This window comes from Anolis sagrei, chromosome 2, assembly GCF_037176765.1.
Source record: "Anolis sagrei isolate rAnoSag1 chromosome 2, rAnoSag1.mat, whole genome shotgun sequence".
Taxonomy (NCBI): Eukaryota; Metazoa; Chordata; class Lepidosauria; order Squamata; family Dactyloidae; genus Anolis; species Anolis sagrei.
Window position 1 is genome coordinate 172838282 of NC_090022.1, and position 26899 is coordinate 172865180.

Genomic DNA, 26899 nt, shown 5'->3' on the forward strand with positions numbered 1-26899 from the left:
AGAGACAAGGAAGGATGGAATCAAAGAGCAAAGGAATTGAGAAAAGAAGCAGGTAGAGAAGGAAGAAGAAGGGAAAGAAAAAGAGGGAAGGAAGGAAAGAGGGAGGGAGGGAGGGAAGGAGAAAAAGAAAGAAGGAGAGAAAGAGGGAGTGAAGGTTGGCCACAGCAATGCATGGTGGGTACAGTTAGTATGTTATAAAATGTCCTGTGAGACCATTAGGTGTAATGAGCTTTGCTTCCCAGCAAGAACTATCAGTTTCATGCCTAACCCTGCCTGCTCACCTGTGAGTGGACCACCCAGTAGAAAAAAATTACCATGTTCAAGGTCACCTCTATAGCTCCCGCTGAAATATTTTCATCTTATCTCCCCTCTCCCCCTGAACACTCAGCATCTTTCCCACAAAGCTAGCCAGGCCCCTTTGAACCGGCATTTCCGCGCCGTGCCAATGGCTAGCCCTGAGCCAACCAAACAACCCTGCCGGGAAGACTTGGGCCTGCCCCCTCCCCCTTGCCTGTTTGACCTTCAGGTAATGATTTCCCTATTGTTAAACGGTTCACTAACCTAAACCAATCACCCTAGACCTTGATCAACTTGGCATGCTGCGCATCTCAGCCTTTACACTAATCTGGTGGATGGAAAGCTCTGGGAAATTTCTGAGGCTTTGGCTATCAAAATTTCTCTCCAACTGGCAGATGGGGCAAATTAGGAAAAAAACCCTCTTTGTGCCTGACAAACCACAAGATACTGGAAAATCGCAATTAAGAGAGTGGGGAGGGATTTTCCCACAGTGGATCCATACTGGGACAAGTGACAAAACCAAGGTGCACCATGTTCTGTGGCAGAATTAAGAAATACAGCCTAGATATTCTCATTCTAATCCTCCAATCATTCAACCACACTGATTTAAATGGTTTCAGATGGGACTCATTAGGCATGTCTGTCTTAAGCCACCAGGAAGAAGAGATCTGAGACCTTGTTTCTTTTTCCTTATTGCAGAATGTCGATGTGTCACGAGATCCTGAAGAAGCTCTGGACACCGTTCCCAACCATTATTAGCCACACTGCTCAATAAAATACGAATTCAAAAAACTACTTTCCATTCTTCCATAGAGATACCAATATTAACACAGACCAGTATATAAATAAAAGTTAATATGCTACTGCTGAGCCAGCTGATAATGCATGGATTGATACAGGTCATGACCTATAAAGCCCTAAACGGTTCGGGCCCCGCCTATCTCCGCGATCACATCTCCTTCTATGAACCGGTGCGAGCTCTAAGATCTTCTGGGGAGGCCCTCCTCTTGGTCCCACCTCTGTCACAAGTGGTTGGTGAGGATGAGAGAGAGGGCCTTCTCGGTGGTGACCCCCAACTCTGGAACGCCCTACCAAGGGAAATATGACAGGCCCCATCCCTCCCTTCCTTTCATAAGAGCTTGAAGACCTGGTGGTTTCAACAAGCCTTTGAAAATGACCAGTTCTAACTCAGTCTTACACATTGTTGAATACGTCCTTATTTTTCCTACCAATTACCCGGATCATTTCCTCTAATTGGCCTCAGAATGAACAGCCACAGACCCGTACCTAATATTATTGTTGCCTGCCATTGCATTGCACTCAATTCCTGGGGCCCCTAGAATTTTTGGGTTTGTACAAATCTTGGCCCGGCCCTTTAAATTTGTAATTGCCTTGAACAGACAGGATTACTTTTAATATATGTGTGACCACTCCAGCTGGAGGTCAGTTGTGACCAGCAGTGCTGCAGATTTTGAAGAGGCACGAATGGAGGGTGAAAGGGAGAAACGTGCCAAGAGGAAGGCGCGTCAAGCCAACCTCGACCGAGACCGCCTTCCACCTGGAAACCAATGCCCTCACTGCGGGAGAAGATGCAGAGCAAGAATAGGGCTCCACAGCCACATACGGACCCACAAGAATATTGGAAGACAATCCTCTTCGGGAAACGAGGGATCGCCTAAGTAAGTAAGTATGGCGACAATTTTTATGTTTATATTTTTGTTTGTTAATCTTATGGTTATGTTGTTTTTACTCTGTATGTTTTGTGATATTATTGGGAACCACTCTGAGTCCCCTCGGGAAGATGGAGCGGTATATAAATAAATTATTATTATTATTATTATTATTATTATTATTATTATTATACAAGCACCTGTCTCTTTAAAAGGAGACTCTGATATAGACCAGCTGTTGTTTACTGTCTATCAAGGAAGAAAAGAATGAAAAACAAACAGTATTTTTTTTAAAAAATAAAGATGAAACACAATCTGGACAAACTGGAAAGCACAAGAATGACTTTAATGGAAATTGATAAGCTACCAAAATGCATAACCTTGTCTGGATTGTGCTATTTAATTTTATTTTAACAAAAATACATTTCTTTGTGCCATCTGTAATGCAACAGGATGGCCATTAAATGCAGAAAAGTTGTGTGTGAAAAGTATCCTTTACCTCAGTTCTATTCTCTTCACCATTACAAAGCATCAAGAAAAAAAGCACGGCTTTCCCCCTATGAAGTGGCTCTCCTGGCACTGTCCAGCAGTAGTCATGTCAGCTGGCTGTAGATGCTGCTTCTTCTGGAGATGCGGCTTCTTCTGGAGACTTTCCATAATCAGCCATATCATCATCCCTAATGTCTTCCTGTGCCACTGGCCTCAGCTTCAGCTTCATTGTACTGACTCTTCCAAGTTTCAGGTTTCTTCTTCTGCATCTAAAGTAGAAAAATGAGAGCACAATTTAAAGAAACCCAGAATGAAAAATACCGTATATTCCGGCATATAAGATGACCCCCCAACTTTTCCAGTTAAAATACAGTTTGGGATATACTCGTCGTATAAGACTACCCCTCTTCCAACACACACCAAATAAAAAATTTAAAAGCATCAGATTTGCTTTCAATTTGGGAATTTTCCTATTACTGTACCTCCTTCTCTGCCTCTCAGATCTCGCACATGCGCACCTGCACCGCTGCACTGCAGTTTTCAGGAGCGAGATCTGAGAGGCAGAGGAGGAGGTACGGTAATAGTATACAAGGGCGGGCCAGACAGGTAAAAGAGGTGTGTTTTTCTGGGCCCAGAACCACTCTATCACTTTTTTCCGTACCCCGGGTGCCCCGGACGCCTCCAGCTTTCTCCGCCCTTCACTTACACCTTCCCGGTGAGGCGCCCCTTCACCTCACCATCAGGACTGCATTAAGTCTACAAATCCTGATGAATGTATTTTCTTCTACCATACTTGTACAGCGTCGCCCTTAATACTTTCATACAGTTGCTGCATATGGCAGGGACGCGGCCACTGCCATTTTTGAGCTCCCCCCACCATATGCAGCAACCACAGATTCTCCAATCTGGATTGGAAGCATCAGCACCCGCTCTATAAGACGACTCCTGGCGTATAAGACTACTCCTGCATATAAGGCGACTCCCATGCCTAAGGCTACTCCAGCATATAAGACAACTCCCGTCTATAAGATGACCCCTGACTTTTGAGAAGATTTTCTTGGGTTAAAAAGTAGTCTTATACACCAGAATATATGGTAATAGAGGCCATGAAAATCCCCTTGACATTTAATAATAATAATAATAATAATAATAATAATAAACTTTATTTGTACCCCGCTACCATCTCCCCAAGGGACTCGGTGCGGCTTACGTGAGGCCAAGCCCGAAGTACATCAAACTAACATCAATAACACAACATTAATAAACAATCAATAAAATACAAATCATATAAACCACATAATAAAAACAACAATCAATAATAACATATTAAAAATGGCCGGGACAAATGTAATAGATTAAAATTGAAAATATGCTGACGTGAACAGGTAAAATGTAACTGGGATAGGATTTTCAGAGAGAAACGAGGGAACGCAATCCATCCTAAGTCAGTATTAAAGTGCATTATGAGGACATATTGCTGAGAGTTCTCCTTATTTTTGGGAAGGCACACTGGAACAACCACATTTGCATTTGCATTGAAGACACCAGCATAATGGAGGAGACTGGGGAAACTGTATGCAAAAGGCTCAGGCTATAAATCTATATTATTGCCACAGCAATACAGAACCTGTTAGACTGTGCACAGTTTAAGATCCCACAGTAGTTGCATTTTTAAGGGAGGAAAAGCTAAAATGTAAAATACCAAAAATGTTGTAGTAATAATAATAATAATAATCTCTATTTATACCCCGCCACCATCTCGCGAAGGCTGATCTGGCCGGGGTGGTCCATGACTTGGTCACCTCTAGATTGGACTACTGTAATGCGCTCTACATGGGGCTGCCCTTGAAAACGGCTCAGAAATTCCAACTGGTCCAATGGGCAGCGGCCAGGATGTTAACTGGTGCTCCTTACAGAGAGAGGTCAACCCTCCTGTTCAAGGAGCTCCACTGGCTGCCGTTTATTTTCCAAGCCCAATTTAAGGTGCAGGTGCTTACCTACAAAGCCCTGAACGGTTTGGGACCATCCTACCTGCGTGACCGCATCTCCGTTTATGAACCCACGCGCTCACTTCGATCATCCGGAGAGGCCTTGCTCGTGATTCCACTTGCGTCGCAGGCGCGTTTGGTGGGGACGCGGGACAGAGCCTTTTCTGTGGTGGCCCCCCGACTCTGGAACACCCTCCCTAAAGATCTTAGACAGGCCCCTACATTGGCAGTCTTTAGAAAGAACTTGAAGACCTGGCTGTTCCGATGTGCCTTTCCAGAATAGGAATCTCCAACAACAGGTCCCAGAAGCACTTTACTAGAACTGAGATTGCCGCACACTGCACACTGCACTTACCCTATAATCCCTACATATCACCTGTCACATCAGCACTTTTAACCTTGTACCCATTACTCTAGCTCGGCCCAGTTTTATAGTGTCTTGATGTATTGTTTATTGCTTGTTGTTTAATATTGCTTTAACTGTTTTTAATTTGCTTTAGGTGTTGTATTGTTATGTTGTGTGTTGAGGCCTTGGCCTTTGTAAGCCGCATCGAGTCCTTCGGGAGATGCTAGAGGGGTATAAATAAAGATAATAATAATAATAATCTCCCCGATGGGGACTCTGAGCAGCTTACATGAGGCCAAGCCCAAACAACAATTACAATAAAGAAAGACCGAAAATGCAAACCGAAAACACGAACAATAAATAACATCATAGTTACATAAAACATGTGAATACATAACAAAGTAAAAAAGATTACAATAAACACAGGCACAATGGGCGGGCTACATGTAATGATTAAAAGACGAACTGATTAAGACTAATTAAAAACTCGGGCGAGATAAAGGAAAGCAAGTTATTTGCGAAGGAGGGCTCATTATAGCGGGGGTTGTGGAATCATCATCATCATATTTAATTACTTATTAATCACTCTCCATCCAAGATGCTCTAGGTGATTTACATAGCAAAATTGTGCAGGATAAAATACATACATACAAATATTAATAAATTAACATAGATCAAATGTTCTAGGAAAAAGCCAGGTCTTAAGTGCTAGAGTAAAAGGCCCTAAGTCATGCAGAACTCTCATATAGGGAGGCAAGGAATTCCATAAGGCAGGGGCAGAAATACAGAAAGCCCATAAGGGGGAGCGTATACTCCAATGACAGAACTTTGGGGCTGAGCAATAATGTGAAATTATATACCTACTCACCAAAGGCGCAACGGAAGAGCCAGGTTTTAAGGTTCTTTTTGAAGACCTCTAGGGAAAGGGCTTTCCTAATTTCTCCAGGCAGTGCGTTCCAGAGTCGGGGAGCCACAGTGGAAAAGGCTCTCTCCCTTGTACTTACCAGGCGAGCTTGTGAAACTGGCAGCGGCGAGAGAAGGGCCTCCCCAGAAGATCGGAGGGCCCGAGTTGGTTCATGGAGGGAGATACGGTCACGAAGGTAGGCGGGTCCCAAACCGTTTAGGGCAGGGGTCCCCAAACTACGGCCCGCAGGCCACTTCCGGCCCGCCAAGGGCACTTATCCGACCCGCGGAGGAGGAGCGCCCCCCCCCCCCACATAGTGCCCCTCCCTTGGCTGGCTCACGCTATCCGTCAGGCCCGATGGACAGCGTGAGCCAGCCAAGGGCAGCTGCTCCGCGTGGCCTACTTGTGCGCAAAGCACCTTGCGGGGGTCAAGCGTGAGCCGGCCAAGGGAGGCTGCTCCGGCGCTCCATGCAGTCATGCCAGCCACATGACCTTGGAGGTGTCTACAGACAACGCCGGCTCTTCGACTTAGAAATGCAGATGAGCACCACACCCCAGAGTCAGACACGACTGGACTTCATGTCAGAGGAAAGCACTATGGACTTAACTAGGAAAATTGTGGAAGATCCAGAGTGGGAGAAAGAACTCTTGTCTGTTGGAGGTAGGTATGAATGTTTCCATTGGCCACCTTGATTACCATTTCATAGCCTGACAGTTTTTAGGGAGAATCCTTTGTTGAGAGGTGATTAGCTGGCCCTGATTGTTTCTTGTCTGGAGTTCCCCTGTGTTTGAGTGTTGTTATTTATTTACAGTTATAATTTTAGAGTTTTTTTTTAATACTGGTAGCCAGATTTTGTTCAGACTAGAAATAGGATAATTTCCCATTCTCTGCTCCTGGAATTACTGCCTAAAGAGGGCTAGAAAGAACCCCCTCTAAGGGCCCTTCCACACAGCAAAATAAGGTATGTGCAAAGGAATTTTTTTATTAATTTTTTTTAAAAAAAAAACTATAGTCCGGCCCTCCAACGGTCTGAGGGACAGTGAACTGGCCCCTGGTTTAAAAGGTTTGAAGACCCCTGGTTTAGGGCAATGGTTCTCAACCTGTGGGTTCCCAGATGTTTTGGCCTTCAACTCCCAGAAATCTTAACAGCTGGTAAACTGGCTGGGATTTCTGGGAATTGTGGGTCAAAACACCTGGGGACCCACAGGTTGAGAACCACTGGTTTAGGGCTTTATAGGTGATAACCTGCACCTTGAATTGGAACCGGAAAATAAACGGCAGTCAGTGGAGCTCCTTAAACAGGGGGGTTGACCGTATGGCAGCCCAATCAGTGGATTTCCATGCCTGAATCTGATCTCAAGAATTGTAGTCCAGTGCTCAAACCCCTAAACCAAGCTGGCTCTGAGGACCAAATATATAAACACAGGCAAATTTCTTCAATGAATCCCAGATCTAGAATCTGCGCTTTCTTCATGCAGACACTTTGGATCTTTTACAAGTAGGGACTTGGCAGAGATTTTAGCTACAGACACATGGCAAACTCTACCAGGGTTTCTTGATGAAAAGGGAAAAAAACTGGTTAAATCCTTCCCTTGATTGTCTGTTATCCCAAAGTAGCTGATCAATACCTTTGCAACAAACAGTAGGATCTGCCGCTTAGATAGCTCTTTAGCAGCTCGTGGTCCCCATCTGAACTCATACTCCGGTGGATCTGTGTGTGGGAGGCGAATGTACTCCAGGTACCTGGAAAGTGATAACCAGTTGGTCACTGCCACATTCCTTTGTAAAAACAAGCCCTCTCCCATTCAGGAGAACAGAAGCAGAACATTTATCCAACTGAAAACCATTTGGTATCATCTCAAACAGAGGAAACAATCTTAGAAGCCTTCTAAAATGAACCACCAAAGTTCACCAATTATCATGTGCAGGACAAGTCATGTGTGCAGGACTAAAGATTTCAGGCTCCTATGACCATCAGTATCACACTCTGGGCATATCAATCTATACAAATAAAAATGTAATGTTCGTTTGTGGGATTAACATAACTCAAAAACCACTGGACAAATTGCCGCCAAATTTGGACACGAGACACCTACTAACCCGAGGAGTGACCATTACTCAAAAAAAATGATTTTGTCATTTGGGAGATGTAGTTGCTGGGATTTATAGTTTACTTACAATCAAAGAGCATTCTGAACTCCACCAATGATGGAACTGAACCAATCTTGGGACACAGTTCTCCCATGACCAACAGAAAATACTAGAAGGGTTTTTTTTTATTGGGCATTGACCTTGAGTTTGGGAGTTGTAGTTCACCTACATTCAGAGAGCACTGTGGACTCAAACAATGATGGATCTATACCAAACTTGGCACAAATACTCAATATGTCCAAATATGAATACAGATGGAGTTTGGGGAAAATAGACCTTGACATTTGGGAGTTGTAGTTACTGGGATTTATAGTTCACCTACAATCAAAGAGCATTCTGAACCCCACCAATGACAGAATTGGGGCAAATTTCCCACACTGAACCCCCATGACGAACAGAAAATAGTTAAGGCCATCCAGTCCAGCTCTCTTCACCAGGGCAAGAAAATGTAATCCAAGCTCTCCTAACAAAGAGCCATCCAGTCATAAATATAGATATATATGATTCACAGGTATACAGATATAGTATCATAGATTTGAAAGGGACTCCTAAAGAAGCACAATTATATGTTCCATATTCCAGAGAAGGCAAACCAGACAATCTACACATCAACACTGACAAAGAAACAGCAAGAAATACTGTTTACCCACAAGCATAAAGAAATTACATATATTAGAAACCAACACTTTCTAATTACTTTATTTTCCAGAACACCAGACTGGGCCACAGCAACGCATGGCAGAGGACGGTTAGTGCTACATAAAACAGAAAATCTGGTTTTCATTTATGCCTTAGGAAGGAAACTGATAAAAGTTTCAGCTCCTAAACAAGGGCAAAGTGACAGAGGCTAGCTCTCCAATATCTTACATTTCAACCCCAACTGTTTTCTTTAGAATGACATGCCTGCTCTTGATTCTCCAATACATTTCAGCCATTGGAAAAAGAAAAACACTACTGAGTTCTGAATTTCTATTGCCCAACCCTCTTAAATCAATGCAGCCCATTTCTGTTTTAGAAGGGGGAGGTATGCACAATCCTACAGAAGTTGTTGAATTCACATTCCTAGCACCCGTCACTTTTGGCTATGCTGGAGAAGGCTGGCAGAATTATACTAATATCCTACCATTATACACAGAAGGCTTTGTGAGACCTACTCACTTCTGTTTGACAAATTCGTCTGTCACCAGTTTCTTCACATCACCAAAAATCTTGTGTTTTTTCCTGGGGAAAAACAACAACACAGCACCAGAATTATTTACCTCCGATACAATTCTCCCCAGCCCACCCACTGATGGATGTATTCCAGTTTAGATCTATGGGCAAAATGCATCCACACTTCCCATCTCCATCCCTACCCCAACTTTTCTCAGATTAGCCAATACATACCCAGAGTATTCAAGTTGTAGTCTCCTTAGCATCTCCCAAACAACAGCTGGATGGGGAGGGAAACAAAATAAAAGGTTGGCAAGTGAGGCTAAAAAGGAAGTGAAATGAAATAAATACAATTGAGACTTACTCTCTTTGACAACATTGCCCTTCATAAAAATAAGGCTGAGAATGATTAGGAGGAGGCCCATCTTGGGGGTGTTTTCATCTCTGAAAGAGAAGAAGAGAATCAAGCTTCTGCCTTTAGAACTGGATTTGGTGATGTGAGAAGAACTAGTGGTTCTCAACCTTCCTCGTGCTGCGACCCCTTAATACAGTTCCTCATGTTATGGTGACCCCCAACTATAAAATTATTTTCCTTCCTACTTCATAACTGTCATTTTGCTACTGTTATGAATCATAATGTAAATATCTGAAATGCAGGATGTAGTCTCATTCACTGGACCAAATTTGGCACAAATACCCTATACGCCCAAATTTGAATACTGGTGGAATTGGAGGGGGTTGATTTTGTCATTTGGGAGTTGTAGTTGCTGGGATTTATAGTTCATTTGCAATCAAAGAGCATTCTGAACTCTACCAACAATGGAATTGAACCAAACTTGATACACAGAACTCCCATGACCAACAGAAAATACTGGAAGGGTTTGGTGGGCAGTGTCCTTTGGTTTTGGAGTTGTAGTTCACCTATATCCAGAGATCACTGTGGACTCATACAATGATGGATCTGGACCAAACTCTACACGAATACTCAATATGACCAAATGTGAACATTTGGAGTTTGGGGAAAATAGAATCTTGACATTTGGGAGTTCTAGTTGCTGGGATTTATAGTTCACCTACAATCACAGAGCATTCTGAACCCCACCAACGATAGAATTGGGCCAAACCTCCCACACAGAACCCCCATGTGGGCCACAGCAACGCGTGGCAGGGGACGGCTAGTAGGTATATAAAATAGGTATACAAATCAAACATTTCAAATCAGCATTTGAAAGACTTGTTAAACAGGCTGATCTTCCTTTTTATGAAATACAATTTGAAGCACCTTCTGCAAAGTCTACTGTAAACACTTCAAAACAGATTCATGTAAATGTCTAAAGCCACCACTAGGTGATGTTCAGAAAAATATGGGGGTCAGGTCCCACTGTTTAAAGAACAGTCCAATTTGAATGTCCTAGCCCTCTTCCCAAGCTTGGAGAAGGAGGTGGACCACCTCTATGTTTGAAACTCTTAGGTTCTGAGCAGTTCCTGGTGCAGCGGGAAAGAAATAAATGTTAGCCTTTGAGCGAGAAATGTGGTTTTTGTGATAACAAACATACTTGGATGTGTGCTTGCAGGGACTTTGGTTATTTTTTGTTTCTGTTTTAGTAAATGCCAAATTAAAACATGCTGCGGCCCGCCTCCCCTCCTCCTTACTCTTTCATGACCTCATCTTGCAATGGCGGTAATTTACTGATCAGGATGTAGCTGTGATGCTTTGGATCAACTTCCACCAGTTCCAAGCCAAATACCTATAAAAACATAGTATATGAATATATTCAGAATATAATCTAAAATGCCCTTCCCATCTTTCAATGAGAAAGTGCAACCAGACACAGCTGAATAAATCATTTCTGTCACTTGCATAAGTTACTTCCTTCATAGAGAAGACAAAAATTGGATTGATATTTGGGTCAGCCTTGCAAGAAACCAATGCCCTGGATATAGATCTAGATTGCCTATGATTTTAATTTAACAAATTAAAAATCCCAGAAAAAGACAGGCAGACAATTTATGCAAAAGAGTCACCATTTTATTCTTATACACATTCAAGACAAGCCAAATCATGCCACAAAAACTATGACAGGCCTACATTTATCATTGGCATGGTCATGCAATTGCTGAACTGCACTTCCTAGCATTTATCATTAGCAATGCTGGCAAAATCTGCTGGGAATTACAGTCCAACAAGATCTAGAGCAGTGCTTCTCAGCCTTCCTAATGCTGCGACCCCTTAATACCGTTCTTCATGCTGTGGCGACACCCCCCAAACATAAAATTATTTTCGTTGTTACTTCATAACTAATAATAATAATAATAATAATAATAATAATAATAATATTTGTACCCTGCTACCATCTCCCCAAGGGACTTGGTGCGGCTTACATGAGCCCAAGCCCAAACACAACAATACAAGCAATAATCACAACAATACAAGCAATTAAAATAAGAACACAGACAATAAACATATAACATTATCAATAAGACAACATACAATTAAAACTGTGGGAAGGCCAAATGTAAAATTAAAATTGGAAATAGTGCTGAAGCATAAACAAAAAGTGCATAAAAATTGTCGCCATAACACACATATATTAAAGGTAATCCTGCCTGTTCAAGGCAATTTAAAAAAATTAAAAGGCCAGGCCAAGATTTGTGCAAGCCCAAAAATTCTAGGGGACCAGGAATTAAAAGCAATGCTATGGCAGGCAACAATAATATTAGGTACGGGTCTGTGGCTGTTCATTCCAGGGCCAATTAGAGGAAATGATCTGGGCAATTGGTAGGAAGAATAAGGCCGTATTCGACAAAGTGTAGGGCTGAGTTAGAACTGGTCATTTTCAAAGGCTTGTTGAAACCACCAGGTCTTCAACCTCTTACGAAAGGAAGGGAGGGATGGGGCCTGTCTTATTTCCCCTGGAAGGGTGTTCCAGAGGCGGCGGGGGGGGGGCACCACTGAGAAGGCCCTCTCTCTCGTCCCCACCAATTGCTCTTGAGACAGTAGTGGGACCGAAAGGAGGGCCTCCCCGGGAGATCTTAGAGTTCGTACCGGTTCATAGAAGGAGATGTGATTGTGGACATAGGCGGGGCCCAAACCGTTTAGGGCTTTATAGGTCATGACCTGCACCTTGAATTTGGCTCAGCAACTTATCGGCAGCCAGTGAAGCTGTTTTAACAGGGGTGTTGTAGTTCCTGGGATTTATAGTTCACCTACAATCAAAAAACATTCTGAATCCCACCAATGATAGAATTGGGCCAAATTTCCCACACAGAACCCCTATGACCAACAGAAAATACTGTGTTTTCCAATGGTCTTTGGCGACCCCTCTGACACCCCCTCACAACCCCCAGGTTGAGAAACGCTGATCTAGAGGACAACATGATTCCTCCTCTTGGCCAAAGTTAACTGAATGCTAGAGCAATCCATCTGCCCACAACATATATCGTAGTGCCCTTTTCTATATAGTTTTTTAAAGCTTGCTCTTATCAGAACCCCATGTCAATATGGAAACCTCATGCTTATGCTTCCTTCATCACCTGCTGAAATATGTTGTTGGCACGTTTCAGAATCTCAGGGAAAATGTCCTTATAGTCTTTGATGACATGTTTTAGAATATCTGTAATGAGACAAGAAGGTCATGATTAGAACTATTTGGTAGTGGTTTGAAAACTGGACTACAATTCTGGAGACCTGGGTGTGATTCCCCGCTTGGCCATGGAAACAGAATGAGTGACCATAGGTGAGTCACACACTCTCAGCCCCAGAAAACTCTGTGATAGGTACATAATAATAATACTGAAGACAGAAAGAAAAATGTTTCAGCGGGGGTTTTGTACTCAGAACAATCACAAAGTAATTAAGTGGGCAGACATCTTATTTAGAGCAAGTGCTCATGGTTGTAGAGTTTGGAAATATGTGATCAAAGTCTGGGATCAGAAACCAGACAGAGCTGGGCAAAACATCCACTACTTGTTGGAGATACTCTATCTTCCTCCATCTAACCCCATTACCCTTTCTCTTCCTCCATTTCCCAATGAAACACCTAAAAGGCCTTATATTCATTGAAAAACTGGACCTCGCAAGCCGAATAACTGGACTAGAGGCATATGCAAATCTATTTGATGTAACTTTAGAATTATTTTCTAGGGTGATAAAAATGAAATAAAATTGAAATCAGTCCTTTTCTTACCTGTCCGTTTAATAGGGATTTTCTTCTGATCTTTGACTAGGATAAATTGTACTAACTCGGTCACCTGTAAAAATGCAAACAGAGTCACACACATGTTGCAGTGCTGAACAGAATAAAATTTATTTTGACTCCTAGCATTAAAATATATATAACAGTTGTTTTCTAGTGCTATGGCTGCAAAGATATGATTAAAAGCGTGTGGCCAATGCCTACTGACATTTCAGAAGCTGAAGAACACTGCTTTAAGTGTTCTTAACATTCTCATAATTTTAAAACCAGGAATAAAATATGGAAATCTGTTTCATTAACATGCTTTATATGTTACATTGTTTATTTTGTGGTTTTTTTTAAAAGCAATGAACTTTCAGCCCAGACTGTAACTACTCATTAAACCAGGTCTCCTCTACCTGCGGCCCTCTAGGGCTTCTGGGAGTTGGAGGCTGAAATATTGGAGGGCTGCAGGTTGAAGTGGCCTGCATTAAACCAAGGCCCCAAAAGCAAATTCTCCCTCACTTTGTGTTCCATTTGTTTCTGTGACCGTCGTTCCAAGTTGCGCTGCACCTGGCTGGATGTCAGAGTTTGCGTCAATGTGTATTCTTCATCTACATCCATGGACTGTACCTGAGGAAATAAAAGATTTTTTTAATACCTGATGTTGAGATCCACCAGGCAGATATGCCTGCTCTGATCTTCCCCTACTCATCTGATGGAACACACACTCTCTGGTTGTATCTACATTGTAGCATTAATGGAGTTTGACACCATTTTAACTGCAGTGCCTCATGCTATGGAATCATGGGACTTGTGGTTGTACAGTACAAGCTCTTCACTGTTGCTGCCAAACAGTGTTGGTACCCCACCAAACTACCACTCCTATGATTTCATGGCATTGAGACATGGCAGTAAAATCTGGTGTTGAACTGCATTAATTTTACAGTTTAGATTAATTGTTTGTCTAGCTTGAGGTGAGGAGTATTCAGCCCTCCGAATGTTGATGAATTGCCATTCCCATGTTTATACCTCACAACTGGCCAGGTTAAATAGGAAATATCTGAAGATCTACAGCAGAGGTCCTCAAATTAAGGCCCGGGGTTATGGCCCTCCAAGGTCATTTACCCTTGCTCAGGGTCAACCTAAGTCTGAAACGACTTGAAAGCACACAACAACAACAACAACAACAACAACAGCAGCAGCAGCAGTCCTATCTCATCAGCCAAAAGCAGGCCCAAACTTCCCATTGAAATACTAATAAGTTTATCCAAACTTTTGGACAACAATTCACAAGCACACCCAAAGTATTCTTAAGATAAAATTCAAAATGAATCCAGAATATTATTTGTTGTGCATAATGGATTTTGAGATGGGGAAAAATAAAGAAATGTTCTTTTTACTTATCAGCGGCGGCGAGAATAATGATTGCGAAGAAATGGAAAATTCTTTTTTTTTCTCTTTATAATTTGAGATAATATCTCTGTGGAATGAACTGGAAGTTACCAATGCTTCGTCCACCCCCCTTCCAACTCATCCTCCCCTTTTCCCTTCCCAATTCATTCCCTGGCTAAACCTCCCCCCTCTCCCTTAACCACTTTCCTTACCAATCCTGTTTACCCTTCCACTCCCTATTGTTTCCTACTTTCCTATTATCAGATTGTTTCCCCTCTTTTATTGTTAACTTCTAAAAAACTAATAAAAACAAATAAAAAAAGAAATACGAATAAGTTTATAATTGTTAAAATTGTTCTTCATTTTAATTATTGTATTATGAGGCAATCCTCATTCTCAGCCTAAATCCACTTTCCATGGCTTAGAAGGAATTTGAACCTTTCAATATCCTAGTTCAGTGGTTCCCAACCTTTGGTCCTCCTGGTGTTTTGTACTTCAACTCCTAGAATTCCCAGCCAGCTTACCAGCTGTTAGGAGGACTACAGTTTGGAAATTACTGTTCTGGCTCTACGCTCCAACCACTATACTTTACTGGCTCGCAAAACAAGTCTTTCCTATAACACTATGTAACAAAAATTGAAAGTATTATTTCCTGTTGAACTGTGCAGTACTTACTTTGAAATCAGCGCTTCTACTCCAGAAACTTCATTTTTGTGGCTGCCACAAACTATGTTGAATTGGTTGAGACTCTATGCGATATTCATTGAAAAACTCTAACAAAATGTGCTGCAGGATATCCCACAATGACAACGTTTTTGCAGTGTAATAAACTGTTCGATGTTTTTGTAATAGAACTAAACAGGAAATGACACTCATAACACAGAAATAAAAATTGTGTTACATATTGTAATGAGAGTCGAACCTGTTAAAAACCAAGCCCTATCCACTTAAATGCATGAGAAGGATGCATTAAGTGAAGTGTGTGAAGTTGAAAATACTACAGGTGTTTTGTACTATGATATCACACCTAAATACAGGAAAGATCTAGCTCCATCTTCTGTCCTGTTTTTCTCTCTCAGTGAAAACCTGTACATATTGTAAGTATTGCATTAATTTTATGGGGTCAGGATAAACTACACATGAATTAAACCACACTACAAAACAACGGACACACGTTGTGTTGTTTGTAGCCATCTAGTTTCTTTTAAGAGAGGAATGCGGGATATAAATAAATAAGACAATAGTAATACCTGAGAAGGGCCAGGTCCTTTACTACTACGCCTGCTCTGTGACATCTTTCTGATGAGTTATCTGTAAAGGACAGGAAGAAAATGTTAGGTCAGATTATTTATTTATTTAGCCATATTTATACCCCACTTTTCTCTACCCCAGCAGGGAGACTCAAGGCAGCTTACAATGGCACATACACAGTGCCTCAAAACAACAAATTCACCATAAAATAGTTTAAAATTACAACATGTTTAAAATGGTTAAAATATACTCAAAGTTAAAAACACGCCATCCAGAGTTCATTCCTTGGTGAAATTGCACATAATTCTATATTTGGAATACTGCATTGTCCTAATTTTCAAAGCCTGCTTCCAGAGCCAGGTTTTGACTCTCTTCTTGAAAGCTAGTAGGAAGGAGGCTGATCTGATATTGCTAGGGAGGGAGTTCTAAAACCAAGGGGCCACCACTGAGAAGGCCCTATCTCTCATCCCCCACCAGCCGTACTTGTGAGACAGGCAGGACCGAGAGCAGGGCTTCCCCAGATGATCTTAGTCTCCAAGCTGTTCGTAGGGGAAATATACATTCGGACAGATAACCTGCTGATGGGGAAATCGTGTATATTTCTGTCTCTCAGCCAATAATAATAATAATAATAATAATAAACTTTATCTATACCCTGCCACCATTTCCCCAACGGGGACTCGGAGAGCTTACATGGGGTCAAGCCCGAACAACAAACTACAATACAAAAATACAAACTGCAGTAAAATAAACAACATAACGTTAAAGTGTAAAACATCAAAACATATAAAACAATATACACTGAACATAAAAATCAAACAGAGAATGGGCCGCATATACATAAAATGATTTAAAAACTGCGGGTGAGATAAGGGGGCAGAACTAATTGGAAGGGAGAGCTCACAGAGATAGGAAAATAAACAAACCTTCGTACAAAGGGGGGGGGGGCGCTCCTGGGACAAGAACATTGAGGGAGCAATTTCATAAAATTATGTGGCTACTCTCCAAAAGAGCAACGGCAGAGCCAGGTCTTAAGACTGTAATTTTTAAAGGTTTCTAACACAGGGGCTTTCCTGATCTCTCCGGGCAATGAATTCCAGAGTAATATTGATTTTAAAGATCAATTCCTGAAACCAACATTAAAACCTGGAGCCTCTTTCCCCTCCCACAGACTGGGCTTCTCGAGTTGGTTTTAAGCCCCTCGCTTGCTAAATTTCAACCCAGGAGCAACCATGTTCAAATATGTAAGACCAGCTAGTTCTGGAAATTTAGAGTGTATCCACACTGTAGAATGAATGCAGTTTGGCACCACTTTGACTGCAATGACTCAGTGCTATGGGCTCATGGGAGTTGTAGTTTGGTGAGGCACCAGCACGCTTTCATAGAATCAAAGAGTTGGAAGAGACCTCATGGGCCATCCAGTCCAACCCCCTGCCAAGAAGCAAGAATATTGCATTTAAAGCACCCCTGACAGATGGCCATCCAGCCTCTGTTTAAAAGCTTCCAAAGAAGGAGCCTCCACCACACTCCAGGGCAGAGAGTTCCTCTGCTGAACAACTCTCACAGTCAGGAAGTTCTTCCTCATGTTCAGATGGAATCTCCTTTCTTGTAGTTTGAAGCCAGAAAACAAGCTTGCTCCCTCCTCCCCGTGACTTCCTCTCACATATTTATATTCATTTATTTATTTATTACAGTTACTTTTACCCCACCCTTCTCAACCCCCTAGGGGGGGACTCAGGGCAGCTTACAAAAAAGGCACTATTTGATGCCTACATAGAGTACATATACATATAAAACAACAATCAGCATTTATCACAATTAAACAGTTAACAATAACACAATCATTAAAAACTAATCACAAACTCAGCATGCATTGTCCAGATTCCCTTAATTCCATTGTGTATGTCAATTCCATTCTATTGCCACGTCCTTTTTCATCTGCCAGGTTGTCTGAATGCCTGATCCCAAATCCACGTTTTCAACTTTTTCCTGAAGGAAAGGAGGGATGTCGCTGGTCTAATTTCCCCTGGGAGTGAGTTCCACAGGTGAGGGGCCACCACCGAGAAGGCTATCATATACATGGCCATCATATCTCCTCTCATCCTTCTCTTCTTCAGGCTAAACATGCCCAGCTCCTTAAGCCACTCCTCATAGGGCTTGTTCTCCAGACCCTTGATCATTTTAGTCGCCCTCCTCTGGAGGGCGACTAAAATGATCAACACATTCCAGCTTGTCAATATCTCTCTTCAATTGTGGTGCCCAGAATTGGACACAGTATTCCAGGTGTGTCCAATTGACAGTGAAGACCTTGTAAAACTACAACTCCCAGGATTACAGATCATTGAGCCATGGCAGGCAAACGGCATTTATTCTATGGTTTAGAGCAGGCCTGCAGAACTTGTAGCTCTCCAACTCCCAACTCCCAGAAGCCCTTGCCTGGCTATTTAATGGTTTGAGGCCTGCTCTAGATGCACCCAAGGCTTCTAGTTTTACAGGGACATTAGCTGTTTTGCCACAAGGTGCTGGGGCCTCACCAGACTACAAATCCCAGGATACTATACCACTGAGACATAGCAGTATTGTCCTGACTGCATCCCAACCCTCCAACAACTTGCCTAAATGCCCAGAGAGCCACTTTCCCGCCTTCCTACTCGCTGATACTAACCACCAGGACTGCCGCCGGTTTGCGCATGCGCACGCTCTATCACCCGGACTTCCTAGTGCGCATGCTCCTTCGATGATAGAGGAAGTTCTGATTAGTTTTTTTTCCTCCTGAGAGGAAAAAAACAGTGCGCATGCGCGTTTTAACTGCAGACCCTGGCAAGGAAAATGGCGGGCGAAGGTGGGAATGATGTCTCTCCTCATAAATCACTCAGTTTGAGCCTGGCATAAGTTTCATATATAAGGGCATTCTCTGCCTATTCATACGCTGTGGGTGGGGGAGAAAAAAAAATGGCCACATTATACTGTTACAGCGCTATTCTATTAATTGCCATGTCAACCACCTGGGATTTGTAGTTTAGAGCGGGACCCTGGCAAAACTACAATTCTCAGAATTTCACAGCATGTTCCCCGTGGCAGTTATGGGGTTTTTATGAATGGAAAACGAAAAATAGGGATATATTTCTAGTTCCCTAAATGGATATAAACAATAGGAACATTTTATCTAAATACAGGGTGAGGCAGCATAACTTCTTTTTCGAAACTTAATAAAACCCATTGTATGAATCAGAATTAATAATGTAGGTGCATACCTAAAGTTTTGTTTCACGTAGTTTTGAAGATCAAATTAAGTAGGTGACGTCCCCCATTCTCCATTCTCCATACACTGAGTAAACTGATTTCTGGCGTTTGTCATGACTCTTGCCAGCGTTATGTTGACAATTTTTTCCTGGATGTTGGTCTTCAAGTCTTGTAGGGTCCATGGACGGTTCACATAAACAGGATTTCAAAACACCCACAGAAAAAAATCACAAGGGGCCAAATCTGGAGAGCGGGCCGGCCACTCCAAATCCGCTCGAAAAGTAGGCCTCAACGGCAAAAGCACGCTCCTCGCTGTTCCAACGCATGATGGCGACTGAACTGTGTCAGGACAAAACTTTATACTCCCGTCTCTTGAACGAGACCACTAGCGCTCTGCTACGTCTTTAACCGACTGAATGGCGCGCATTTTTTAAAAAGTTATGCAGCCTCACCCTGTATATAAAATTATGGAAGCAACCAACTGTACCAATGACAGATGGTTGGATTCCAAATGTTTTTGAAATGGCTGAAGTGGACAAATTAATTTTACAACAAACTAATTTGCACAAACGGCAAGAAGAATGGAAACCTTTGATGGGCTTTGTAAAAAATAGTAAGATGATCATAACAGGATTTGTGAACTACAAATAATATGAGTAATATATGACTTACTTAGGCGATCCCTCGTCCGAGGATGATGATCCTCCAAGTATAGTATCCTGAGGGTGGGTCCGTAGGTGACTATGGAGCCCAATTCTTGCTCTGCGTCTTCTCCTGCAGTGAGGGCATTGGTTTCCAGGTGGAAGGCAGTCCCGGTCGGGGTTGGCTTGCGGCACCTTCCTCTTGGTACATTTCTCTCTTTCACCCTCCATTCGTGCCTCTTCAAATTCTAGAGCACTGCTGATCACAGCTGACCTCCAACTGGAGCGGTCAAGGGCCAGGGCTTCCCAGTTCTCAGTGTTTATGCCAGAGTTTTTAAGGTTGGCTTTGAGCCTGTCTTTATATCTCTTTTCCTGCCCACCAACATTCTATTTCTGTTCCTGAGTTCGGAGTAGAGCAACTGCTTTGGGAGACGGTGATCGGGCATCCAGACAAAGTGACTGGTCCAGCGGAGTTGACAGCAGAGGACCATCGCTTCAATGCTGGTGGTCTTTGCTTCTTCCAGCACACTGACGTTTGTCCGCTTGTCTTCCCAAGAGATTTGCAGGATTTTTTAAATTTTTTAAAATTTTATTTTATTTAAGTAGACATACATTTGCAAGTGTTTGTTGCATACAGTGCAATACTTGTGCAGGATTTTTCGGAGGCAGTGCTGATGGAATCATTCCAGGAGTTGCATGTGATGTCTGTAGACTGTCAACATCTCGCAGGCGTATAGCAGGGTTGGGAGGACAATAGCTTTATAAACAATCACCTTGGTATCCCTATGGATGTCCCGGTCCTCAAACACTCTCTGCTTCATTCGTAAAAATGCTGCACTCGCAGAGCTCAGGCAGTGTTGAATTTCAGTGTAAATGTTGACTTTGGTGGAGAGGTGGCTGCCAAGGTAGCAGAAATGGTCAACATTTTCTAATGTTACTCCATTAAGCTGTATCTCTGGCATTGGAGAGGGATTGCCTGGTGACTGCTGAAACAGCACTTTGGTTTTTTCGATGTTCAATAACAGGCCGAGCTTCTCATATGCTTCTGCAAAGGTGTTTAGAGCAGCTTGTAGGTCTTCTGAATGTGCACAGAAGACATTGTCATCAGCATACTGGAGTTCTATAACAGATGTTGTTGTAACCTTGGTTTTGGCTTTCAGTCTTGCCATCTGTCCCATAGATGATTTCCACTCCGGTGGGAAGCTTCCCATCAACAAGATGAAGTATCATAGCGATGAAGATGGAAAATAAGGTTGAGGCAATAACACATCCCTGTCTGACACCTGCTTCCACCTTAAATGGGTCACTTTGGGAGCCATTGCTGTCCAAGACTGTTGCCATCGTGTCATCATGGAGGAGCCGCAGGATGTTCACAAATTTGTCAGGGCACCCGATTTTCTGGAGGATGGTCTAGAGAGCGCTGCGATTCACTGTGTCAAATGCCTTTGCGAGGTCAATGAATGCCATGTACAGAGGTTGATTTTGTTCCCTGCATTTTTCTTGGAGCTGTCGTGCAGTGCGGATCATGTCCACTGTTCCTCTGGAGGGGCGGAAGCCGTTCTGGGATTCTGGGAGGGTGTCTTCTGAGAGGGGTAGAAGGCGATTTGCAAGGATTTTTGCGAGGATTTTCCCAGCTGAGGTTAGAAGGGAGATACCTCGATAGTTTCTGCAGTTTCTTCTTTACAATATATGAATGGAGCCACTGATGGTGCAGCAGGTTAAGCCGCTGAGCTGCTGAACTTGCTGACCAGAAGGTCGGTGGTTCAAATCCAGTGAGCGGGGTGAGCTCTCGTCGTTAGGCCCAGCTTCTGCCAACTTAGCAGTTTGGAAACATGCAAATAAGAGTAGATCAATAGGTAGGAAGGTAATGGCACTCCATTCAGTCATGCTGGCCACGTGACCTTGGAGGTGTCTATGGACAATGCCAGCTCTTCAGCTTAGTAATGGAGATGAGCACCACCCCCAGAGTCGGACATGACTAGACTTAATGTCAGGGGAACCTGTACCTTTAATATATGAATATGTGTTGTTGAAGGCTTTCATGGCCAGAATCACTGGGTTGCTGTGAGTTTTCCAGGCTGTATGGCCATGTTCCAGAAGCATTCTCTCCTGACATTTCAGCCACATCAATGCTTCTGGAACATGGCCATACAGCCCAGAAAACTCACAGCAACCGAATATATGAATATATTCTGTATCCTAAAACTCAAAATATTATTAAACACCCTACCCCCACCCCTAATAAAAATGTTAATAGTTAGGGATTTATACTTTTCGAAGAGCAGCAAGCCAGATTGAGATGCAGCCGTGTCCTCTCTTTTGCATAAAAATCCCAGGCCTTCCCATCATCCCCAGACTTGTCTCTCTCTTCTATAAACTATATTTTATCCCACTTTTATTCCTATATATCTATTAAACGGGTTCTGTTTTACTTATGGGACAGAAAAACATTAACCTTTACCTGTCAGGAAGCAAATGATCCAACTATTGTTTCTCATTGAGAAATAACCCCAAAGTGTGGCTCAAAACAAAGGAGTCTGATCATTTCAATATTCTCGATGTGTGGTGGCCTGGAAAAAAGGAAATCTGCATAAGCTCATTATCTTCAGGATTAAACACCCAAAGACAAAAATCAGTAACTATCACATTTTTATCCACTCCTTGCTGTACAATTTTTATCCTTTTGTATAATGTATCTATTTCCCAAGTCTGAAATGTATAAACTGTACTTTTATTCTACCTTATTCTTAAAATGTAAATGGTTTAACTGCCTGGCTCACACACAGCTATTAACCGTCTCATAATACTAGGTATATTTAACTGTATTTTTATATAACAGCAGCCATTAAGATGAGCGATAGATTATCCCAGATAATCTATCCATAGAATTCATTGCCAGATAATGTTGTGATGGCCATCAACTTGGTTGGCTTAAAAAGTAGATCAGATAAGTATCTGTAGGGAGACTCCGGTGGTGCAGTGGTTTAAACCGTCGTGCTGATATTGAGCAAGAATTTAGGGGTCTTTGCCAGGAGGCAGAGACCAATCAGACTCGTCAAAGAGAGTCTGTCGCCCTGGCGAGACAGAAAAACCACCCAAGATTTTTCCCTGATTTTTCCCAATAAAAGGTCTCACCAAGTTGAAGAAAAGCCACTGAGTTGTCTTTACCAGTTGTCCCATCTGGTAGGACTGGTACGGATGTCAAACCGCAATCCTTTGCCAAAGTCGACATGCTTTGCAGGGCAAAAAGGAGTACATTTTATAGGAAATACAGAACTGTCAAATTCAAACTCCCTGCCCTCTTGCTGGCATCTCGCTGATTGGCTGGAGTCATCAGCTGGAGGGGAGGTGTGGCCGGCTTAGGTGTGCCTCGACCAATGGGAGAGCAAACGCCACTTCGGCTTCTGAGCCAATGTGGAGCGAGGAGGCAGTACAAGCGGGAAACAAAGAACCGAGAGGAAAATGAGTGGATTAAATGTAACTTAATGGTTTGTCTGATTGCTGGCAATAATCCGGAGATTCCTCAAGCTGGCCTGGTATTGTCTTGGGAGGGTGAAATATACAAAAAGCTCCGTGTTGAGTTTTTGGAGGCGAAAAGGTTATTCCCAGGGTGGAGAGGTCAGCGGAGCAAAATCGAGATAGCCATTAGTCTTAGAATTAGCCCAGGACAAGATTGGCACCGATTTCGGAGCGATCCGTTGACTCACGGATACAGGGACCCGAGAGGTTTCCGTATCCGCAGTTCAGAGGAACACAGTTTCGGCCTCCCCAGGATGTGAAAATCTCACCCCAGGTGGGCGGGCAGCCATCTGCAGCCTGGGAGAGGGAAAGTTCATGCAAGGAATGGTTTGGAGGCAGTAAAGACACAAAGTAATACTATAGAGAGGGAAAAGGTTACAATTAAGTTGATACTCTATGGGGGAATTGGTTACAATGTTAGGTAGGGGAAAGGAGCGAAGCAGAAAAGAAGTCCTTTTGTTGTAGCTGCTGCTGTGGCCACATTCTGCGGAAGCTGGCCCAAGCAGATATCAGGGAACTGCGGAACTCCCTGCTGCAGGTCAGATCAGCTTGAAGGCAGGGAATTCTGGGTTGGTCGTCCTCAGTGCCAGCAGGACTATCGATTGAAGGTCAGCGGTTCAAGTCTGGGGAGAGTGGGTTGAGCTCCCTCTGTCAGCTCCAGATCCCCATGCGGGGACATTAGGAAAGCCTCTCACAAGAATGGTAAAATATCAAAACATCTGACCATCCCCTGGGCAACATCCTTGCAGATAGCCAATTCTCTCACACCAGAAGTAACTTGCAGTTTCTCGTCACTCCTGATACCAAAAAAAGGTATCTGTAAAATACGGTGATCAAAGATTACTGGCCTCTCTAGCTTTATAGTGTCTTTGATACCAGAGACATTATGCTGGGGACATGGTCAAGAGGGTGATATGGTGCTTATCACATATTTGTTTAGCCACTGAAAGAGCATAATAATGGGCCTTTGGTCTGTATTTCCTTGTAAATGCATCATGGAAAGAAAAAACCTTCACAGGCACTGAAAGGGTTGAACTCCTGTGAAATTCCTCTATTTCTATATGAGACATTTTCCAGTGAATAATTTGTCTCCACAGACTCTTTACAGAAGGTTTCAGCAAGAGATGCTGAAGTGGAAACCTCCCATGTAAGGAGTTCCCTGGAGAGAACTAAAATCATTGGTGACTGATGGCTGCTGTTCCTTGGCAATACTGCACAACCATGGGACTCCTGTGTATCTTAAACTTGTAAGTAAGCATTATGTCTTTAATTTTTTTTTAATAATTTACACACTTATTAACCAGTGGATCAACCAAGAGGACTGAGCTAGCTTTCAGCTAAATTGCCCGGGCTATGCATTATGTGTTTGAAGTGAACTGGCTGCCCATTGCTGCTCTCTTTCCAGGACCAATACGGACAGGTTCAGGACTGAGAAGGATATAGCCTTTGGCAGAAAGATCAGACATTAATGACCGAAAAAAGGAGTCACTGTTCAAGGTGTGGAAACCAAAATAGTTTATAGGTAGCAGAACAGCAGCTTAGCAAATCAATGTTGAAAGGGTCACTCATGGCCTCTCAGCTCCAGTATTGCTTTATTATTGCCTTTCATTCCCACTTTAACACCAATTGCCAACTTTGCCCCCATAATAAATAGAATTGGAAATACTTTGCCCATTTTCAAAAGACTTATTTTCTGACAAAATTACATGATTAGTGCAGATGCCTCTTTTGAGTGGAGTTTCTTTCAAATCAGCAATATATTCTTTTTGTGAATATCTTTTTAAAAAAAGATTACTAGTTGTATCTGCCACGCGTTGTTGTGGCCAACCTTCCCTCCCTCTTTCTCTCGTCTTCCTTCCTTCTCTCCTTCTTTCCTTCGTTCCTTCCTTTTTTCCTTTCCTTCTCTCTTACCTTTCTCCCTACCCCTTTTACTTTGTTTTTCCTTCTTTCTCTCCTTTCTTCCTTCTCTCCCTCTTTCTTTCCTTCCTTCCTTTGCACTTTGCTTCCATCCCTCCTCCTCTCTTTCCTGCTTTCTTTCCCACCCTCTTTCTTTCCTTTCTTCTCTCCCTCTTTCCTTCCCTTCTCTACCTCTTGCCTGGGCACTGGCAGGAAGGGAGCCTCGCAGCCCTCAGCCTTGCTGGGCCAGGCACGGGGCAGGTGGGAGGTGCTTTTTGAGGCAGGCCTTTCTCACCCAACACCGCCCCTTCTGCCATGGCTGCGGGGCACCTTCCCACCTGCTTGCCAGTTGGGCATGCAGGCAGAGTCACAAGAAAGGCAACCTGTGGCTGCGGCAGAAAGAAGGGACCAGTGCTGGGTGAGCAAGGCCCACCTCAAAAAATGCTTCCCACCCCTGCCGGGCCCAGCAAGGCTAAGGGCTGCAAAGCTCCTTTTATGCTGGTGCCCAGGCAAGAGAAGGTGAAGATTGACAAATGGCACCCGCATGGAGCAGCCACCCACCCACCTCACTGGGCAAAAAGAAGGAGGAGGGGTCCCTGTTTGGTGGGGCCAAGAGAGGACAGAGACTGGGAGGGAGGTAAGGAAGGCCCACACGAGGCCCTGGCGTGGGCAGAGGAGGGTAGGCCCAAAAGCACGGCTCGCTGCTGTGAGATCCTGGGATCTGTAGTTTGGTGGGGCACTAGTCCTCCTCGGCAGAGATGGCTTCAGCAAGGCCGCATGAAAGTACAGCTCCCAGGACCACATCACATTGAGTTAAAAGTGGGGCCAAACTGCATCCATTCTACTGTGTGTGTCTGAGTTGCAGCCTGAACCCATGGCTAAGCCTCACTTGGTGCCAGCAGGGATTGCCAGCTTGCAACGGATAGTTGGTGCATTGTTTTTCCTTCACGTGGGGCGGGGGGAGGACATTCACGCTTGCGCTGTTATGTATTCTTGGTTTTTTGGGGTTTTCAGTTCTTTCTGATTAATTTTTATTTCTTGAGTGAAGGACGTAGATTGCTTTGGTTGGTGTCTTGTGTCCAAATTTGGTGTCATAAACATTTGATTTAGTTTCTAAACACAACCTATCTCTAAGGTGGGGAAAGACAAAAATGCCTTCCCTTTCTCCCTCCCAAAGGCTATAATCTATCTATCTTCTATCTATCTATACACACGTAATAAAAGTGAAAATATGTATGTGTGTATGTGATACAGACATGTTTATACAGACAAGCTCCTGCTTCCACAAACAGCTATAGCTCCCACTACTCAGGAGACACCAAAGACCCTCCCTCCAATTACATTGCAGGTTATAGTGAGTGCTATGGACATGTACAGGAGCCCAGCCAATGTCCTCCATAAACAACATACTGCCCACCACCCAAGTGAAGGCTTTCATACGGGGACAAATTAATCCTAGATTTTCCTCCACTACAGACATCTCAGTGTTTCTTACTCTCACCATTGGTCTGGAATTTGCATGATCCCGCCCACTACCTCTCCCATAACCCTTTCCTATTATTTTCTATGGCACACAGCAACCAGAGGAATTGATCAGTAACTGAACATACTAGAGAAGTGGTTCTCAACTTGTGGGTCCCCAGGTGTTTTGGCCTACAACTCCCAGAAATCCCAGTGAGTTTACCAGCTGTTGGGATTTCTGGGAGGCCAAAACATTACTGGTTGAGAACTACTGTGCTAGAGAGTTTGGGGAGAAATCACCATGATTTATAGGAGTTGTA

At 43.2% G+C, this 26899-nt stretch overlaps 2 protein-coding genes across 6 annotated transcripts in view; one reads left to right on the forward strand and one right to left on the reverse strand.

Moving 5' to 3' along the window:
- The window catches only part of PFKFB1 (6-phosphofructo-2-kinase/fructose-2,6-biphosphatase 1), a 40482-nt gene extending 39300 nt beyond the window's left edge, over positions 1–1182 (forward strand). Inside the window, exons 14-15 of one of the 4 annotated variants that reach the window (XM_067464148.1) lie at positions 389–526; positions 997–1182. In XM_067464148.1, the coding sequence (XP_067320249.1) occupies positions 389–526; positions 997–1056 (198 nt within the window). In that variant the 3' untranslated portion in view covers positions 1057–1182. The remainder of the gene's footprint in view (positions 1–388; positions 527–996) is intronic. The other 3 variants (XM_060763299.2, XM_060763298.2, XM_060763300.2) reach the window with 3 other exon arrangements.
- Positions 1183–2292: 1110 nt separating this feature from the next.
- LOC132767893 (non-structural maintenance of chromosomes element 3 homolog) lies at positions 2293–18549 on the reverse strand. Of its 2 annotated transcripts, none has more exons than XM_060763295.2 (11): positions 18485–18549; positions 15819–15879; positions 13699–13806; positions 13186–13249; positions 12533–12612; positions 10652–10746; positions 9363–9442; positions 9233–9278; positions 9005–9067; positions 7324–7438; positions 2293–2725 (listed from the first exon to the last, which is right to left on the reverse strand). In XM_060763295.2, the coding sequence occupies exons 2-11, from the start codon at positions 15861–15863 to the stop codon at positions 2645–2647; spliced, it is 777 nt and encodes a 258-aa protein (XP_060619278.2). In that variant the 5' UTR covers positions 15864–15879; positions 18485–18549; the 3' UTR covers positions 2293–2644. The 2 variants fall into 2 exon arrangements, with proteins under 2 accessions (XP_060619278.2, XP_060619279.2); XM_060763296.2 differs by having other exon boundaries at positions 18435–18485.
- Positions 18550–26899: the final 8350 nt, after the last annotated feature.